Source organism: Bombus vosnesenskii, unplaced genomic scaffold (assembly GCF_011952255.1).
Source record: "Bombus vosnesenskii isolate JDL3184/JDL3185 unplaced genomic scaffold, Bvos_JDL3184-5_v1.1 scf7180000015992, whole genome shotgun sequence".
Classification (NCBI taxonomy): Eukaryota; Metazoa; Arthropoda; class Insecta; order Hymenoptera; family Apidae; genus Bombus; species Bombus vosnesenskii.
This window is the reverse complement of record NW_022884239.1, coordinates 21,055-42,331: the sequence shown is the minus strand read 5'-3', so window position 1 is coordinate 42,331 and position 21,277 is coordinate 21,055. Positions and strand designations below refer to the sequence as shown.

General features: G+C 35.4%; 1 protein-coding gene, 1 long non-coding RNA gene and 2 pseudogenes across 3 annotated transcripts; 2 read left to right on the top strand and 2 right to left on the bottom strand.

Moving 5' to 3' along the window:
- Positions 1–4,242: 4,242 nt before the first annotated feature.
- Positions 4,243–5,724, top strand: LOC117241495 (annotated as a pseudogene).
- Positions 5,725–9,085: 3,361 nt separating this feature from the next.
- Positions 9,086–10,567, bottom strand: LOC117241494 (annotated as a pseudogene).
- A 5,604-nt stretch (positions 10,568–16,171) lies between these two features.
- On the top strand, positions 16,172–19,375 carry LOC117241492. Its single transcript, XM_033507407.1, has 2 exons — positions 16,172–17,234; positions 19,205–19,375. Exon 1 carries the CDS (start codon positions 16,310–16,312, stop codon positions 17,078–17,080), a length of 771 nt encoding a protein of 256 aa, XP_033363298.1. The 5' UTR covers positions 16,172–16,309; the 3' UTR covers positions 17,081–17,234; positions 19,205–19,375.
- LOC117241493 lies at positions 17,398–19,148 on the bottom strand. Of its 2 annotated transcripts, none has more exons than XR_004495015.1 (3): positions 18,896–19,148; positions 18,609–18,813; positions 17,398–18,513 (listed from the first exon to the last, which is right to left on the bottom strand). It is a non-coding gene; the product is annotated as an uncharacterized LOC117241493 (long non-coding RNA). The 2 variants fall into 2 exon arrangements; XR_004495016.1 differs by having other exon boundaries at positions 17,398–18,491.
- Positions 19,376–21,277: the final 1,902 nt, after the last annotated feature.

Sequence of the window (21,277 nt, the reverse complement as noted above, 5' to 3'; positions counted from 1 at the left end):
TATTAAAAAATTGGCCGCGAATGGACCAGAGATAAGAATTTATCAGACTTGCTCGTGTCATTGAAACAATAGCATTCTTTGGCTTTTATGTAAATTCCAATAAATTATGATAATGTTCGTGGAGACATTATTGCTACCTATTTTATCTGTCGTGATCCAAATTGATTTGTGGCTACGTATGTATATATATATATATATATATATATATATATATTTGTATTTTCTTTTGTTCTTTCTTTTTAATTTATGTGATCTGAGAATTACATTTCTGAGAGTTCGGTGAAATTCGATGCTTTATTTTTATCAGTAGAATCTTCCTTGTCATTGTCAGAGCGCGGACGTTTACGCGTTTACGGAAAGTTTAAGGATACAAAAATACAGAAAAATGTAGAAAATATGCAAGAATATGTAAAATATCGAAAGTACAGTACTTCTAATAATACTTAGTAGCATGCTTACAAACAAATTTCTTTTGTATTTCTTGAAATTGCGTAAAGATTCGCGGTAATTATCGGATTTTTGTCCTCTTTTATCTGCTTTTTTTATTCGCAACTTATATGAGATATGAATTAATATTCAACGACGTGCGCTCTGTGCCACGAAATGAATTATCTCGCGTTAAGACTGCGGCAATTCTTACGTTTGATATTTCATTTAACGAACAGCCGCGCGTTCCTGAGTTTAAAAACCGCCACTCTGAACTTACGCTGAGAATAATATCAGGAAAAGCGAACGAGAGATGATTAGAAAGAAAATGCGAGGAGCAGTGAGGGGGATATTACTAGACTGCGCTTTTTTGTGCAAGTATAGCAGGATGTTTGGGAGTGTAAAATTTTAACGAATGCGTATAATATGAAAAAATATATGAAATATCCAAGGTATAGTTTTATTAAACTTACTTTTTATAATGCTTCGTAGGTAAAACAATTTTCTATCCAGATTCCACTTTCTCAATTATATTTTCAAAAATGCTCGATAAGGAGTATGTTACGACCGTTCGCGGAGGGACGCGGTCGCGAGGAAAACGCGTCAGCGAGAGGCGTAAATTCTCACTACGATTCGGTGAATCGACGCCGCGAAGTAGTCGTTCCCCTGTTTCTATTAAGATAACACAGGTGGTTAAATGAATATGACACAGTAGTAAGTTATATTTCACCGTTTATTCCAACAACTTATAACGAAAACAGTTACGCTGATGCGTATGTACGAGATGAGCGAGTGACTGATCTGCGGGTGTGTATACCCGGTGGAAGGATGTTGACCGTTCGAAGGATGTAAAATCAGTACTGTCTTGGGAGACGATGCTGTGTCGGAGGAAAGCTAAGGATGGGTGTGTCTAGCGCACGGGACCATCGGATTTGATGGTGCCGATGTTAGTTAAGAGAGTGAGGGAAATAGGCTTCGTTGTTAATTGGTTAAACGAAGGGTCTTAACTTTTTACTTTACTTTTTTAATTGTACGACGATTTACTTTTTTAATTGTATCCCCCAAAATATGGACCTGCTTAACGTTTAGATATTATTATTTTTTTCGTTGTTACTTGATACGGCTAGCAATTAAATAGTGAGAATAAGAAGAATTGGAAGTGCCATTTTCGAAAAAGAATTTTGGTTTTAAATTGGAAATTAAATTTGGTTTGGACATATATGACACAATTTGTATGGACAATGAAGAGTACGAATCTACGAATTTCGAGGTAAAAGTATTGATATATGTATCGATATTTCTGGTCGTTACAATATCTCTAATCAATACAAAGTTCTAACTGAATGTTAGAATGTTAAACGTTAAAACGTTTAAAACGTTAAAATGTGTATCGAATCGTTGTAATTCCAAAGATGTCAATTGATGTAATGTAATAATAAAGTATAAAGTATAATAAAGTATAAAGTATAATTTCGTCTGTGGTATAATCTTTCTATTCCATTTTGTTACGTCGCACCGCGAGCAATATGGCAACCAGATGTCACCGGATACTCGCAGCGTATCCTCCATAGTTTCAAGTACCTTCCATAAATCTCATAGATTTCCTAGAAAAGGTCCTTCAAACCAAACAAACGTCTGTTTCCGAAGAATTTCTAAAGACTATTGTCTACCCCGACTGGACAAGGGAAAGTTAGTTTTTCTCACGTATGCTGCAACTTTCCTCCCACTAACCACTTTCTCTCGAGGGCGGTTAAGACCCTTCGTTAACCAATTAACAACGAAGCCACTTCCTTCACTCTCCTAACTAAAATCGTCACCAACAAATCCGATGGTCCCGTGCGCTAGACACACCCATCCTTAGCTTTCCTCCGAGACAGCATCGTCTCCCAAGACAGTTCTGATTTCACATCCTTCGAACGGTCAATATCCTTCCACCGGGTAGGACACACCCACAGATCAGTCACTCATTCATCTCGTACATATTCTCAACGCGAGAATTGATTGTAATTTCAACAAATAAATAAAAAAAAAATCTCGTACATACGCACCAGCGTAACTGCCTTCGTTATAAGTTGTTGGAATAAACGGTGAAATATAACTTACTATACTGTGTCATATTCATTTAACCACCTCTTATCTTAACCGAAACAGGGGAACGACTACTTCGCGGCGTCGATTCACCGAATCGTAGCGAGAATTTACGCCTCTCGCTACTGCGACTGCGTCTCTCCGCGAACGGTCGTAACACATTGATCGACAGAAGTACTAAACCCTAATAACATAAATTTACATATTTTCTCTTTCCCAGCCACCAGTTTTATAGATTTTTCTATCTTCTGTACTACTTTTATCCCTTTTATTTTTTCTTACATGAGATTATTGTAAATTTAATATCATTTGTTCGCAATATTTGTTATTTATCTTTCCTTCAATTTGAAATTTCGCGCTTCAATGTTGTGTGTTGTTCGACGTTTTATCGAACGATGTTTATCGAACTAGTTTATGAATACATACATAATCATTAAAGAATCTATAAACCTTACTAGTTTGTTTTTACTAAGTTTTGTTACAGAAAATATGTTCTCATAAATTTTCAACTTTAATTTATGGAAATTTATTAACCTTAAACTATAAAATCATTCAATGAGTCTTTCCGGATGTTTTTATGTAGTCATAATTTCACATATCAGCACAGCTCCACCAATAGGATAAGAGTTACGTGGAAGCAACAGGGGGAAGAAGAACATATATTGATCTAAAGGTTATTTTTGTCTCATTCAAGTTTCTGTTAACCGGCTTGGAAATTTCCTGTGCTTGTTTCGACTTTGAAGTCTTAAAAAAAAAAAATTGTAAGTAAATAGTATATATATAGTATATATATCCTGAATCAAAGTTTCTCTTTATAAATAATAAACCGTTTAAAAACTATATTTTGTATGTTTTTTCCTTATTCATAATTAAATAATAAATATGAAATACTTCTACAGAAAGCCGACATCCTTCAATTAACCGAACAGCAGATGATTTAAAAATTAGTAGTTAAAAGAAATAAATGTTATTACATGTTCATAATTGATCGATAAATTTAAGTATACAATTAGAAAATGTTTCTTCTTTATTGATAACTAAATAATACAGATAAGATACAAGATACTTATACGAAAAGTCGGCGCGTCGTTCAATTAACGGAACAGCAGAGGATTTGAAAATTAGTAGTTGAAAGAAATAAATGTTATCATATGTTCATAATTGATCGATAAATTTAAGTATGCAATTAGAAAATGTTTCTTAAGTTTGGAAGAATATATAATCATGCTGAATGTTTTATAGTTACGAAAGTTGTATACAAACATACATTGTACATACGACTAGTAATGGTACTAAATTACTGTTAGAGAGTCTTGGGTGTATAGAACCATATGGTTAAATTAATACTAGAGATAACGAATCGTGCGAATGTAATTAATATTTTGAAATGCGTTGTTTGCATTAATTGATAGTTTTCTTATAAACTTTTTTATAAACAATTTCATTGTTATAGAAAAAAAATAAATGCCGGTAATATGTCTATCCTACTTAAATAGAAAGTGCAATATTTTGTTATAATATTTGGCGCAAGTTTATACATTATTACATCCAAAAATAATATTCTTTTTATATCTAAGCTATATTAAAATATAAAGATACAAATAGCTATGCGAGTAGTTAGTAGTTGATGCTTTTTACTTAAATTGTCTTATAATTCATAATTTGTAATAATATAATTCTTGTCATCAATGATTCTTTGTTTTTACTTTGTATATATTATACTTCCAGGAAGATGCCGCTCTATAAATTGACTTACTTCCCAGTTACGGCATTGGCAGAACCAATCCGTTCTTCTTCAGCTATGCTAGTATTCCATTTGAAGATGAACGTATCAAAAAGGACGTCTGGCCAGAAATAAAGCCCTGTAAGCTTAAAATTTAAAGAAATTCTGTTTCTTAAATCTCATCTTTCCTAATTTAACTAAAGTAGCTAAATAAAGTAGAACACAATTATGCAGAGTATAACAGAGATTATTGTTTACTCTCCATTCCTCTATAAGATATGTGGGAGAACAATAGGTATTGTTAAGGAGACAATGCCCTTTGTTTGCTGATAAATTATCAATAAATTAAATTATATCTTTCCAAAACAGATAACAGGAAGCTAGATATTTAAGAAGCATCATAATCTGTTTGTTCGATAGAATCTTTGATTCTATTAGTTGTATGTTTTTAGTGACTCCTTATGGCCAGCTTCCTATGCTCGTAGCTGATAGAAGGAAGGTTGCTCAGTCTACAGCTATTTGCCGTTACTTAGCCAAACAATATGACTTAGCTGGAAAGACTGACTGGGCAAATCTTCATATTGATGCCACTGTTGATACTATTCATGATATTCGTCATAGTGAGTATCCAGTGCTGTTTTGCATAAATCTTATGAGAATCTTGATAACAGATAGTACATATCTGTTCAGGTATTTATTAGTTGAAATCCGATTTAATATTTGATTTAATCGAACGATACACGTATGTCAACAATACAAGACAAAGGATTAAAAAGGATTGTAATTCTATCTTCAGTATCATTTAAATTTCGCACAACACTGTATTCAAATTAGTATAACATTAGCGAATAATATTTAACTGAAAACAAATTTTCAGAAATTGTCGCCTTCCACTATGAGGAGGACGAGAAGGTCAAAGCTGCAAAATGCAAGGCTGCTGAAGAGACGCTGCTGTTCATTTTAGAACGTTTGGACCAGCAAGTGAAGGAAAATGACGGCTACTTCTACGATGGTACTCTCTCTTGGGCTGATTTAACATTCGTTGCTCTGCTCGATTATTTGAACTTTATGTACAAGTCTGATCTGATCGAGAATTACGAGAATCTGAAGCTGCTGGAGAAAAAGGTCCTCCTGCCCAAGATCAAAAACTGGATTGAGAGACGCCCAGTTAGCGAATTCTAAACTTCACGATTGCTTATGGTTTTATAAGCGTTTAAAGATTGCGGTCTTAGTGTGTTGAGAGAATGAAGAACGAATCGTGTTGATGGAAGTTTGTATGGAATATACTGATTGCTTTTAACATTCATTAGTTCCAGTTATTACCGATATTTTTGTCATTTAGTTAGGGTTTTCCCTTTAGATTACGTTGTGATAGAGAACTATTATTTGTGTATTCCTACAGAAACATACGAACTATATAAACTGTTGACACGATGTTGTGCTTTTGTATTATAGAGATAATAATAAAACCATCAAACAATCATTAATTATGTTTTTTATTATATTCATTAAGAATTGAAGATTACCTCCTTGGTGATCTTGATAATATCGTATTTTACAAATGTTGAACAAAAAAAAATGTATGATTATTTTATTCAATACATTATGAGGGTTGCTTTAAAAAAAATACGAGTTACATATTTCTTTGAAAAAAGCATGATTTTTATCGATACAATAATGTTCTTCTGTTATCGCTTTAAAGTTGAGTACTTCGTTGATTACACGAGAGAACTCGCCTACAGCAAACAAGATACGACCGTGTGTAAAGTAATTAATCTGTTTGCTCGTTGCTAGCTACACATAAGGCTTGCGTAAAAAAAGATATGCATTTCAGTTCAGGCGGAGAATTATGTAGGAAGTCATTTTGTCGATAAATAACTTAGTTAATAGAAGATCAAATTTTCATGTACATAAATGTAAGTAACGTTCAAGTATCAATCATTACATACAATTTTTGTATAATTCGATATCTTGGTCACTTACATCTTACAAATGATATATAGATAATATTTTAAGTTAACGCCATTTTTTCTTGTTTTCTCTGTACTTTTACTATTCTTCCAAAAATATCAAAGGATCGATGACTTCAAATTAAACTAGAATTGCTTCGGTATATTGTCAATCAATGGCTATTTGTATTCACATCTATATCAAAGGAAAACCGATTGCAAAATTAATTACCCTTGCAACTCCGCAATCTGAAACTATGTGTGATCGACCTTGAAGATGACAAATCTCAATGTTTGAAATAGTACAAAAAGATGATAATTTAATTTCGCTTTATCAAACTGTACAAAATTTGTATACATATACAGAAAAAAACGGAGTTCAAACATTAATCAACATGAATTATCGGTTATTATTGCTGAGTAATTATTAGGATTAGAGTTTTGGAGTATCGATCGTATCGAGTTTTAACTATCGGTTTCCGCAATTTATTGTTTTTCTAAATTATGTCTAAATGGTATCAGTTTTTGAATATTTTATAGTTTACACTCCAACATACTGACGTAAGCTATCGAACATAATTGTAAATTATGCAATATCATTTTTTTTATATTTCATAATCTAAATTTCAATCCATTTTTTGTATTTAACATCCCTTTCTTCTTCAAAAAATCTTAATTTTTTTTTGGATAAAATCTTGTGTGAATTTACAAAAAATACGATTCTTCGTTTAATTTTTTTCCCTTATTGTCCGTTGATCTCGCTGCAACATAGATGGATAGAAAAAATCCATTTAAAATGATACAACGTCGGGAAGACAATTATGAAAATTATAAATGGAACACAAGATAAAATTGTTTAAGATTAATTCTTCTTTTTTTTTTTTTTAATCGCGAGTGTTTGCAAACGAAGTTTCAATCTGTTTACAATGATAGCAATGAGAGGAGGATGTCCATGAAAGTTATAAATGCGATATTGAATAACATTTCTGCGAGTGGGTTTGTTTTTCGTTACAAATGTTTTTTAAACGAATCTGCAATCTGTTGGAAACTACGGAACAGTAACGGGACGACTGATAGGGAAATAAAAAAGATCGCGTTTTATTTGAACAGACAAATCTTTGAAATCTATTCGAAAGTCTTGGCATCGATCAAGGTATTTAATATACAAAGCGTACAGATTAATAAGAATTTTAATTAATCCTTCTTCTATAGTATTACCGTTCTTTTCCAGCTCGTACCATTTCAAATAGACTTTCGAATAGATTTCAAAGATTTGTCTGTTCAAATAAAACGCGATCTTTTTTATTTCCCTATCAGTCGTCCCGTTACTGTTCCGTAGTTTCCAACAGATTGCAGATTCGTTTAAAAAACATTTGTAACGAAAAACAAACCCACTCGCAGAAATGTTATTCAATATCGCATTTATAACTTTCATAGACATCCTCCTCTCATTGCTATCATTGTAAACAGATTGAAACTTCGTTTGCAAACACTCGCGATTAAAAAAAAAAAAAAGAAGAATTAATCTTAAACAATTTTATCTTGTGTTCCATTTATAATTTTCATAATTGTCTTCCCGACGTTGTATCATTTTAAATGGATTTTTTCTATCCATCTATGTTGCAGCGAGATCAACGGTCCTAATTACTAAATTGCACGATCTGTTAATATGTCCAAATACGTAAAGACAATAAGGGAAAAAAATTAAACGAAGAATCGTATTTTTTGTAAATTCACACAAGATTTTATCCAAAAAAAAATTAAGATTTTTTGAAGAAGAAAGGGATGTTAAATACAAAAAATGGATTGAAATTTAGATTATGAAATATAAAAAAAATGATATTGCATAATTTACAATTATGTTCGATAGCTTACGTCAGTATGTTGGAGTGTAAACTATAAAATATTCAAAAACTGATACCATTTAGACATAATTTAGAAAAACAATAAATTGCGGAAACCGATAGTTAAAACTCGATACGATCGATACTCCAAAACTCTAATCCTAATAATTACTCAGCAATAATAACCGATAATTCATGTTGATTAATGTTTGAACTCCGTTTTTTTTCTGTATATGTATACAAATTTTGTACAGTTTGATAAAGCGAAATTAAATTATCATCTTTTTGTACTATTTCAAACATTGAGATTTGTCATCTTCAAGGTCGATCACACATAGTTTCAGATTGCGGAGTTGCAAGGGTAATTAATTTTGCAATCGGTTTTCCTTTGATATAGATGTGAATACAAATAGCCATTGATTGACAATATACCGAAGCAATTCTAGTTTAATTTGAAGTCATCGATCCTTTGATATTTTTGGAAGAATAGTAAAAGTACAGAGAAAACAAGAAAAAATGGCGTTAACTTAAAATATTATCTATATATCATTTGTAAGATGTAAGTGACCAAGATATCGAATTATACAAAAATTGTATGTAATGATTGATACTTGAACGTTACTTACATTTATGTACATGAAAATTTGATCTTCTATTAACTAAGTTATTTATCGACAAAATGACTTCCTACATAATTCTCCGCCTGAACTGAAATGCATATCTTTTTTTACGCAAGCCTTATGTGTAGCTAGCAACGAGCAAACAGATTAATTACTTTACACACGGTCGTATCTTGTTTGCTGTAGGCGAGTTCTCTCGTGTAATCAACGAAGTACTCAACTTTAAAGCGATAACAGAAGAACATTATTGTATCGATAAAAATCATGCTTTTTTCAAAGAAATATGTAACTCGTATTTTTTTTAAAGCAACCCTCATAATGTATTGAATAAAATAATCATACATTTTTTTTTGTTCAACATTTGTAAAATACGATATTATCAAGATCACCAAGGAGGTAATCTTCAATTCTTAATGAATATAATAAAAAACATAATTAATGATTGTTTGATGGTTTTATTATTATCTCTATAATACAAAAGCACAACATCGTGTCAACAGTTTATATAGTTCGTATGTTTCTGTAGGAATACACAAATAATAGTTCTCTATCACAACGTAATCTAAAGGGAAAACCCTAACTAAATGACAAAAATATCGGTAATAACTGGAACTAATGAATGTTAAAAGCAATCAGTATATTCCATACAAACTTCCATCAACACGATTCGTTCTTCATTCTCTCAACACACTAAGACCGCAATCTTTAAACGCTTATAAAACCATAAGCAATCGTGAAGTTTAGAATTCGCTAACTGGGCGTCTCTCAATCCAGTTTTTGATCTTGGGCAGGAGGACCTTTTTCTCCAGCAGCTTCAGATTCTCGTAATTCTCGATCAGATCAGACTTGTACATAAAGTTCAAATAATCGAGCAGAGCAACGAATGTTAAATCAGCCCAAGAGAGAGTACCATCGTAGAAGTAGCCGTCATTTTCCTTCACTTGCTGGTCCAAACGTTCTAAAATGAACAGCAGCGTCTCTTCAGCAGCCTTGCATTTTGCAGCTTTGACCTTCTCGTCCTCCTCATAGTGGAAGGCGACAATTTCTGAAAATTTGTTTTCAGTTAAATATTATTCGCTAATGTTATACTAATTTGAATACAGTGTTGTGCGAAATTTAAATGATACTGAAGATAGAATTACAATCCTTTTTAATCCTTTGTCTTGTATTGTTGACATACGTGTATCGTTCGATTAAATCAAATATTAAATCGGATTTCAACTAATAAATACCTGAACAGATATGTACTATCTGTTATCAAGATTCTCATAAGATTTATGCAAAACAGCACTGGATACTCACTATGACGAATATCATGAATAGTATCAACAGTGGCATCAATATGAAGATTTGCCCAGTCAGTCTTTCCAGCTAAGTCATATTGTTTGGCTAAGTAACGGCAAATAGCTGTAGACTGAGCAACCTTCCTTCTATCAGCTACGAGCATAGGAAGCTGGCCATAAGGAGTCACTAAAAACATACAACTAATAGAATCAAAGATTCTATCGAACAAACAGATTATGATGCTTCTTAAATATCTAGCTTCCTGTTATCTGTTTTGGAAAGATATAATTTAATTTATTGATAATTTATCAGCAAACAAAGGGCATTGTCTCCTTAACAATACCTATTGTTCTCCCACATATCTTATAGAGGAATGGAGAGTAAACAATAATCTCTGTTATACTCTGCATAATTGTGTTCTACTTTATTTAGCTACTTTAGTTAAATTAGGAAAGATGAGATTTAAGAAACAGAATTTCTTTAAATTTTAAGCTTACAGGGCTTTATTTCTGGCCAGACGTCCTTTTTGATACGTTCATCTTCAAATGGAATACTAGCATAGCTGAAGAAGAACGGATTGGTTCTGCCAATGCCGTAACTGGGAAGTAAGTCAATTTATAGAGCGGCATCTTCCTGGAAGTATAATATATACAAAGTAAAAACAAAGAATCATTGATGACAAGAATTATATTATTACAAATTATGAATTATAAGACAATTTAAGTAAAAAGCATCAACTACTAACTACTCGCATAGCTATTTGTATCTTTATATTTTAATATAGCTTAGATATAAAAAGAATATTATTTTTGGATGTAATAATGTATAAACTTGCGCCAAATATTATAACAAAATATTGCACTTTCTATTTAAGTAGGATAGACATATTACCGGCATTTATTTTTTTTCTATAACAATGAAATTGTTTATAAAAAAGTTTATAAGAAAACTATCAATTAATGCAAACAACGCATTTCAAAATATTAATTACATTCGCACGATTCGTTATCTCTAGTATTAATTTAACCATATGGTTCTATACACCCAAGACTCTCTAACAGTAATTTAGTACCATTACTAGTCGTATGTACAATGTATGTTTGTATACAACTTTCGTAACTATAAAACATTCAGCATGATTATATATTCTTCCAAACTTAAGAAACATTTTCTAATTGCATACTTAAATTTATCGATCAATTATGAACATATGATAACATTTATTTCTTTCAACTACTAATTTTCAAATCCTCTGCTGTTCCGTTAATTGAACGACGCGCCGACTTTTCGTACAAGTATCTTGTATCTTATCTGTATTATTTAGTTATCAATAAAGAAGAAACATTTTCTAATTTTATACTTAAATTTATCGATCAATTATGAACATGTAATAACATTTATTTCTTTCAACTACTAATTTTTAAATCATCTGCTGTTCGGTTAATTGAAGGATGTCGGCTTTCTGTAGAAGTATTTCATATTTATTATTTAATTATGAATAAGGAAAAAACATACAAAATATAGTTTTTAAACGGTTTATTATTTATAAAGAGAAACTTTGATTCAGGATATATATACTATATATATACTATTTACTTACAATTTTTTTTTTAAGACTTCAAAGTCGAAACAAGCACAGGAAATTTCCAAGCCGGTTAACAGAAACTTGAATGAGACAAAAATAACCTTTAGATCAATATATGTTCTTCTTCCCCCCTGTTGCTTCCACGTAACTCTTATCCTATTGGTGGAGCTGTGCTGATATGTGAAATTATGACTACATAAAAACATCCGGAAAGACTCATTGAATGATTTTATAGTTTAAGGTTAATAAATTTCCATAAATTAAAGTTGAAAATTTATGAGAACATATTTTCTGTAACAAAACTTAGTAAAAACAAACTAGTAAGGTTTATAGATTCTTTAATGATTATGTATGTATTCATAAACTAGTTCGATAAACATCGTTCGATAAAACGTCGAACAACACACAACATTGAAGCGCGAAATTTCAAATTGAAGGAAAGATAAATAACAAATATTGCGAACAAATGATATTAAATTTACAATAATCTCATGTAAGAAAAAATAAAAGGGATAAAAGTAGTACAGAAGATAGAAAAATCTATAAAACTGGTGGCTGGGAAAGAGAAAATATGTAAATTTATGTTATTAGGGTTTAGTACTTCTGTCGATCAATGTGTTACGACCGTTCGCGGAGAGACGCAGTCGCAGTAGCGAGAGGCGTAAATTCTCGCTACGATTCGGTGAATCGACGCCGCGAAGTAGTCGTTCCCCTGTTTCGGTTAAGATAAGAGGTGGTTAAATGAATATGACACAGTATAGTAAGTTATATTTCACCGTTTATTCCAACAACTTATAACGAAGGCAGTTACGCTGGTGCGTATGTACGAGATTTTTTTTTTATTTATTTGTTGAAATTACAATCAATTCTCGCGTTGAGAATATGTACGAGATGAATGAGTGACTGATCTGTGGGTGTGTCCTACCCGGTGGAAGGATATTGACCGTTCGAAGGATGTGAAATCAGAACTGTCTTGGGAGACGATGCTGTCTCGGAGGAAAGCTAAGGATGGGTGTGTCTAGCGCACGGGACCATCGGATTTGTTGGTGACGATTTTAGTTAGGAGAGTGAAGGAAGTGGCTTCGTTGTTAATTGGTTAACGAAGGGTCTTAACCGCCCTCGAGAGAAAGTGGTTAGTGGGAGGAAAGTTGCAGCATACGTGAGAAAAACTAACTTTCCCTTGTCCAGTCGGGGTAGACAATAGTCTTTAGAAATTCTTCGGAAACAGACGTTTGTTTGGTTTGAAGGACCTTTTCTAGGAAATCTATGAGATTTATGGAAGGTACTTGAAACTATGGAGGATACGCTGCGAGTATCCGGTGACATCTGGTTGCCATATTGCTCGCGGTGCGACGTAACAAAATGGAATAGAAAGATTATACCACAGACGAAATTATACTTTATACTTTATTATACTTTATACTTTATTATTACATTACATCAATTGACATCTTTGGAATTACAACGATTCGATACACATTTTAACGTTTTAAACGTTTTAACGTTTAACATTCTAACATTCAGTTAGAACTTTGTATTGATTAGAGATATTGTAACGACCAGAAATATCGATACATATATCAATACTTTTACCTCGAAATTCGTAGATTCGTACTCTTCATTGTCCATACAAATTGTGTCATATATGTCCAAACCAAATTTAATTTCCAATTTAAAACCAAAATTCTTTTTCGAAAATGGCACTTCCAATTCTTCTTATTCTCACTATTTAATTGCTAGCCGTATCAAGTAACAACGAAAAAAATAATAATATCTAAACGTTAAGCAGGTCCATATTTTGGGGGATACAATTAAAAAAGTAAATCGTCGTACAATTAAAAAAGTAAAGTAAAAAGTTAAGACCCTTCGTTTAACCAATTAACAACGAAGCCTATTTCCCTCACTCTCTTAACTAACATCGGCACCATCAAATCCGATGGTCCCGTGCGCTAGACACACCCATCCTTAGCTTTCCTCCGACACAGCATCGTCTCCCAAGACAGTACTGATTTTACATCCTTCGAACGGTCAACATCCTTCCACCGGGTATACACACCCGCAGATCAGTCACTCGCTCATCTCGTACATACGCATCAGCGTAACTGTTTTCGTTATAAGTTGTTGGAATAAACGGTGAAATATAACTTACTACTGTGTCATATTCATTTAACCACCTGTGTTATCTTAATAGAAACAGGGGAACGACTACTTCGCGGCGTCGATTCACCGAATCGTAGTGAGAATTTACGCCTCTCGCTGACGCGTTTTCCTCGCGACCGCGTCCCTCCGCGAACGGTCGTAACATACTCCTTATCGAGCATTTTTGAAAATATAATTGAGAAAGTGGAATCTGGATAGAAAATTGTTTTACCTACGAAGCATTATAAAAAGTAAGTTTAATAAAACTATACCTTGGATATTTCATATATTTTTTCATATTATACGCATTCGTTAAAATTTTACACTCCCAAACATCCTGCTATACTTGCACAAAAAAGCGCAGTCTAGTAATATCCCCCTCACTGCTCCTCGCATTTTCTTTCTAATCATCTCTCGTTCGCTTTTCCTGATATTATTCTCAGCGTAAGTTCAGAGTGGCGGTTTTTAAACTCAGGAACGCGCGGCTGTTCGTTAAATGAAATATCAAACGTAAGAATTGCCGCAGTCTTAACGCGAGATAATTCATTTCGTGGCACAGAGCGCACGTCGTTGAATATTAATTCATATCTCATATAAGTTGCGAATAAAAAAAGCAGATAAAAGAGGACAAAAATCCGATAATTACCGCGAATCTTTACGCAATTTCAAGAAATACAAAAGAAATTTGTTTGTAAGCATGCTACTAAGTATTATTAGAAGTACTGTACTTTCGATATTTTACATATTCTTGCATATTTTCTACATTTTTCTGTATTTTTGTATCCTTAAACTTTCCGTAAACGCGTAAACGTCCGCGCTCTGACAATGACAAGGAAGATTCTACTGATAAAAATAAAGCATCGAATTTCACCGAACTCTCAGAAATGTAATTCTCAGATCACATAAATTAAAAAGAAAGAACAAAAGAAAATACATATATATATATATATATATATATATATATATACATACGTAGCCACAAATCAATTTGGATCACGACAGATAAAATAGGTAGCAATAATGTCTCCACGAACATTATCATAATTTATTGGAATTTACATAAAAGCCAAAGAATGCTATTGTTTCAATGACACGAGCAAGTCTGATAAATTCTTATCTCTGGTCCATTCGCGGCCAATTTTTTAATACCCTCGTAACTTGTAACGACAAATAAAAATATTGGTACAGGCCAATTTTTTTTGGATAAAATCTTGTGTGAATTTACAAAAAATACGATTCTTCGTTTAATTTTTTTCCCTTATTGTCTTTACATATTTGGAGTTTAAACGCGTTATAAGTACGTTTTTTTTTAACATGATTACGTAGAATTCTTATTCTGAATAAATTATTTGTTTCCGCTTCATAACTGTTTCTAAATTACAGTGCATTTAATCTTGAAATGCACAGTAACATTTTATACTTTTTACGTTCTAAGGAATTTTCAGGATCGGTTAAAAATTAAATTACAGTAATGGTAATACTCAATATTAATGTCAGACGTGGATACTTCACTGTTTTGTATAATAATTTGTTATCTTGGCATCGATCAAGGTATTTAATATACAAAGCGTACAGATTAATAAGAATTTTAATTAATCCTTCTTCTATAGTATTCACCGTTCTTTTCCAGCTCGTACCATTTCAAATAGACTTTCGAATAGATTTCAAAGATTTGTCTGTTCAAATAAAACGCGATCTTTTTTATTTCCCTATCAGTCGTCCCGTTACTGTTCCGTAGTTTCCAACAGATTGCAGATTCGTTTAAAAAACATTTGTAACGAAAAACAAACCCACTCGCAGAAATGTTATTCAATATCGCATTTATAACTTTCATGGACATCCTCCTCTCATTGCTATCATTGTAAACAGATTGAAACTTCGTTTGCAAACACTCGCGATTAAAAAAAAAAAGAAGAATTAATCTTAAACAATTTTATCTTGTGTTCCATTTATAATTTTCATAATTGTCTTCCCGACGTTGTATCATTTTAAATGGATTTTTTCTATCCATCTATGTTGCAGCGAGATCAACGGTCCTAATTACTAAATTGCACGATGTGTTCATACAAATTCACTTTTTATGAACGCGATGAAACGAAATGAAACCTAAGTAGAGATTTGTTTTCTCATCAAGTATAACGAGTTTTATACTTTGGATAGATTGCCTCGTTGTGAGAAGGTCTTAATCGTTTATAATTGCGATTAAGTAATTGCAATAAGTCATATTTTTAAGAAACGTTCTCACATGCTGTCACACACTCTAATTAGAAAAGGATCATGAAACATTCGGTTTATGATATTATTTGTTTGTAAATCTTCCTGCTTCCGGAAACTTTTTTAAATATGAAAATATTTATATACAAAATTAAATATTTTTTTCAATATCAACACTTCTTGCGTTTATGTTGTCCTAGTCAGAATTATATTATTTCGTGTATCCTGTTGCTTTTTATATGATAGTCCTCCCGTTGGCCGCGGATTCGTTATCAAGCCTGAGGCCCTCGTCACTAGTGCCACTATCGACAATAAAGGTACCCCACCCGCGACCGGACGATGGAGAACTCCAACACGGAATCGCAATCTCCCGCGAGCCCTGCCCGGGAGGGCGTCTTGAGCTCGGACTCGGAATGTGACTCGAGCTCGGCCTGCTCATGAGGGACCACCCCCTGAAAAACAGCGCACTGTATTCTGCCCTAAACCGTGCCCTAGAGGGTCCGGCAGCGTATTGGCTTACGCAGATAATGAACGGCGACGAGCTCACCTGGCCAGATTTTAAGGAACAATTCGCCGTGCACTTCGGTGGCCAAGAAGTAGCAGCCGCGTCGCTAATCAAGGTAGCCGAGGAACTACCGCGGGACGGCGAAACACCAGGAGCGTACGGAAATCGTATCATCACCCTCCTGGGGTCGAAGTGGCGAAATTCAACCAGGGAAGAGGTACTCGCCGCCACCGCCCTCCATCTGCTGGGCTCGCGCGATGAACGTTTTAAACGATTAGCGCTCATGAGTGACATCACGTCGGTGAAACAATTCCAAAGAGAAATGAAGCCCTTCCTATACACGGAGTGGCCAACGCCCCCGCCGTGGAAGTCATTAGCGAGCTCCGGAAACAAACGAGGCAGGTCACCCGCCCCCTGGACCAGGTGTGGCCACTGCGGTATTTACGGACATCCGACATTCGAATGCCGCAAGAGGGCGAAGTGGGAACCGAAGAAGGACCCCCGACGCCCGGAGGAAAGCCGACCGGCTGCACCACCAAAAGCGTTGTGCTTTCACTGCCACATGCCGGGACACATCGCGTCTCGCTGTCCATCGCGGCGAGAAGAAAAACATTGCCCCGAGGACGAGCGCCGGGTCGATGCCTGCGTGGTGGAAGCCCCGACGGGTAGACTAAGCCAGCAGGCCACACACGAGGACGTGTAAGTGTCAGGATGGCCGAGTCGGAGACGAAAGGACGCCGGGGCCCCTCTGGAACTTCAGGACAACACCCTAACCTTGCAACCTAGAGCCTAATATAGCCATAACGAAACAATCGCAAGTATCCAAACCGATGGCAATCGTAGCAATTTGAAGCAAGGTGAGTAACTGATGAGATGACTTTGCATTTGTCTCACCACAGAGACAGACGTTCAAGAATTCATTGTGAAAAGACGAGTACAAACAAGATACGTATGTCTTTCCGTTAAGCGAATGTTACAGTTTGTTTGCAAAAGTCAGTTTTTAGATTATAGAATCGTAGATAGAATTTAGAGGATAGAAACTTTTAGTAGTCACTTTTAGTTTAGTAAAGTCTTATCGACAATAAGCAGACTACGTTATGATACAACGATTCCAACTGAAGATTTCTATCGACATCACGAATTCGATGGCTTCAAAATTTTCTTCTCTGCAATCTCAGACGCTCAACTCGAAAGAATCTTTTAGATCCCCCGACAAACACTCGACTCAGGTTATCTATTATCGTAATCTTCCTACGGGATTTTTTTTAACTGCGTTGCGTTAACGAATAACGGGATAACATCACGTTTCTCTCAGCGCCTTTCAACGTTCTACAACTTTTATTCTTTGCAAGTTCCTGTCTCTATATGATAAACGCTGGTTATCCGCGGAAGGAGCGAGGACAACGAAGTGTTACTCGATGATCAAAGACAGGAAGATCCTGGTACGCGATAACGTTACTAATTTCCAATTACGATATGTGTGATTACGTAACATCTGCTGTCTGCATAATGCGTTAACGATCCGCGCGTTGATCGCATAAATATAAATCGAAGCGAATGGACTATCCGCAGGTGTTTAAAATCGTGTTTTTACACCGCCAACGTAACGTCACGCCAGTCGAATCGAAAAATTATTACTAGACAGAGAAGGTGAACAAAAAACGAGGTAAATAGGCTACCGATTGAATAATATCATAACGATCGTATCTCTGGTTTTTGCTCGTCTTTTATATTTGTTTCAAATGTATAAAATATAATCGTATCGATATCGTCCACGATTAAAGCCATCCATCCGCCATCGACGAGGAACGAACGATTATATTTTATCATTTATGCGAATCCTTCTCTTCTCTTCTTTCTCTATTTACGCCCCTCGCCTTGCTTCGTACCGCCGATGATTCACAATTCGATGCATCTGAACAGCTGGAACGTCGCAGATTTTTCCGTACGATAACAAACGTGTTTTTGATGGCCTGCTTTAAACCGTGACGATCGCCATGACGTGCATCAATTGTCGAATGATGTAGTGCGACGATACTCCTACGCAACTTTTTTTTACGCTGTTTTTTCCTCTATTTTTTCTTTCTGTGTGTTATCACATGATCATGAGATACCTGTATAGAAGATGCAAAGAGTCTGTGAATAATTTACAGATATTTAAGATTATCATAATGATTAAGCAAAAGCTAAGACGCAAAATATTGCTCAAGATGTAATTATGTAATATTTACTCAATTTCTAGAAGACTGTTTATATCTTGTTGTTATTCTTGATATGGAGATAAATATAGTATACTTTATTAAGACCTAGATAAAAGACTTTTTTCTCGTTTCTCTTCTCTTACTTAATCACTAAGAGTTATATAACGTTTATTCGATAATTCTGCTTCTCCTGACCTTTCCACAAATGGTTGTTTATATCTCGACATTCTTGGTACTTTTAATCAAATTTTAATAACAGATCTTCACTCGTCAGAAGTAAATAAAAAAGCTCTAAGTAGAAGCAAGGATTTACTTACCTTTCCTTTCTCGAATCTCAGTTAGCAATGTTGTTCCTCTTGAAAGATTTTCCAAGTTTCCAAGACAATTTCCACGCTGGTAACATTGTATATATTTCAAGTATCGTGAACCACAGGAACTTGTTGAGGCAATATTGAAGAAAGCAAAGAGAATGAAGATTAAATTCTGACAATAAATAAAAATCCAAATTCTTCCTAAAAAGCTAGTGATCTTTAGTTAAGAGTTCGATTTTTCACATTTTTCAAGGTAAATTAAAAAATTGTTTAATAGAGGAGGTACAAAATAAATGTATACAAACCTTTTTTCAGACGACATGGGCGGACTTCGTGTTTGCAGCGGACCTTGAAAATTTCGAGTATATGTTTGGGGCATCAGCTTTGGATAAATATCCAGCTCTTCGAGCATTGAAGAGAAGGATTCATAGAATACCGGCTATTTCTGATTGGCTGATTAGGCGCCCATACACAAACAGCTAAAAAGCTAAAAACGTGTGAAAAAAAGATGACCAGTACACCACTACATATATGTAGTATCGTGGACGAAAGGCCTAAGAAATATCGGGCGAACTATGAACAATGTCGCGAGAGCCGAGGCGCCGTCGGGCCCATCAATGTGTCATCGGTCTTTTCAAGTGCATAGTTTCGTGGAAAAGACCTACGTGACCCTGGCTACGAGCGTCTGCAGAACACGTGTGCGGTGGGCCTAGGAAAAAGGCAATAGAATGCGACAACGGCCAGAGTGTGAGTCGAGAAGCAGAGTGTGAGTCGAGGAGCCGAGTGCGAGTTGAGCGGAGACAGAGTTTGCGAGTGGCGTTGCCGAGAGAGTGTTGATTGCGTTTTGGTAAAAGTCGAGTCGCTATCTAGTTATTTAGTTGCGCTGTTTTCTGTACGTTTGGCGTGAATAGTTCAGGTTGAACAACAATCGTCTTTTTCTGTCTGATTAACATCTCTATTGTCCACTCCTTGTAAATACATTATATCACGATATTACATATTTTTGGGGGCTCGTCCGGGATTGGACAAGACAGAAAACGAAACGGTTTAACAGAGCTATTCGAGCTAGTTGTGAATTTACCGGTACGCGGTGCGGTAAAAGACGATATCGTTGACTGTTTAAGTTTGTGTAGTGTGAAAAATGGCAAACGTTGGGGACGAACGATTGTCGGGTGAAGAGGGTTCGACGCTGGAGGAGCTGAGGAGTAAGCTCGCGCGAATGAACCTCCCTATATCGGGTGCGAGGTCAGTGCTGATTGCAAGGCTGAATCGGGCGTGTAGGGCTGGACAATCGTATCCTAAGGGATCGACGGGCGGTGAAGAGCTAACCGGTCAACGAGATTTAGGAAACGTACAGAGAGCTGAGCGTGATTGTAACGAAGATGAAGATGTTGAGAAAATGAATACGAAGGAGTTGAAGGAGCGCCTCGCTAGTTTGGGTTTAAAAACGACGGGAAGAAAAGTAGAATTACGCGCACGGCTACAAGCGGCCATGGATGGTAACGACATATCGTCGGAAGAAGAAAGCGACGACGAAAGTGAGGATGAAGATGACAAGAAAAACGCAAGAGGATACAAGAGAGATACGCGAAGGGTGTATCAGGACCGTGATGAATATTGTCGAAGGGCATGTGTTGGTTCGACACTGAGTTTTAGAGACGTCGAAGATGCATTAGAGTCGTTTAGTGGCGACGAAGGTGAAAATGTCGAACGATGGTTCGAGTCGTTCGAGGAAGTCGCAGATACGTGCATGTGGTCGGATGGGCAGAAGGCAGTCTACGCCAGGAAGCTGCTGAAGAGATCAGCGAACATATTTGCGAGCTTCGAGTGTCATGCCAGGACTTGGCATGAGTTGAAGAGGGGGCTAGTGAAAGAATTTTCGAGGAAAGTCAACAGTAGGCAAGTACATCAGAAACTTGAAGAAACAAAAAAGGAGAGTGATGAAGCATGTTTGGCTTACATGTACCGCATGCTCGAAATAGCCAGCCATGTGGACATAGAGGAGGAAGCAAAGGTGGAATACATAGTGGATGGAATAATAGACGACGAGAACAATAAGGCTATATTGTACGGCGCTACGTCAATCAAAGAGTTGAGGAAGAGGTTAGTGATGTACGAAGAGCAGAAGAGTCGCAGAGCAAAGTCGATTGTGAAGCCGGCTAAAACCCAGAAGAACGGGAAGCCCAGTCAATCTGTAGATGCAATGAAGAAAAGAAGATGCTTCATTTGCGGTAGTGAGGATCATCTAAGTGTTAAGTGTCCGGAGAGGGGAGAAGGTGTTAGGCGTTCCGAGTGCAGCGGATTTGGACATATTGCAGCGAGGTGTACGGCACGACCGAAAGAGACTTGCGTAGTGTCAAGATCCGAAAAGGGGAAGTATGTGAAGGA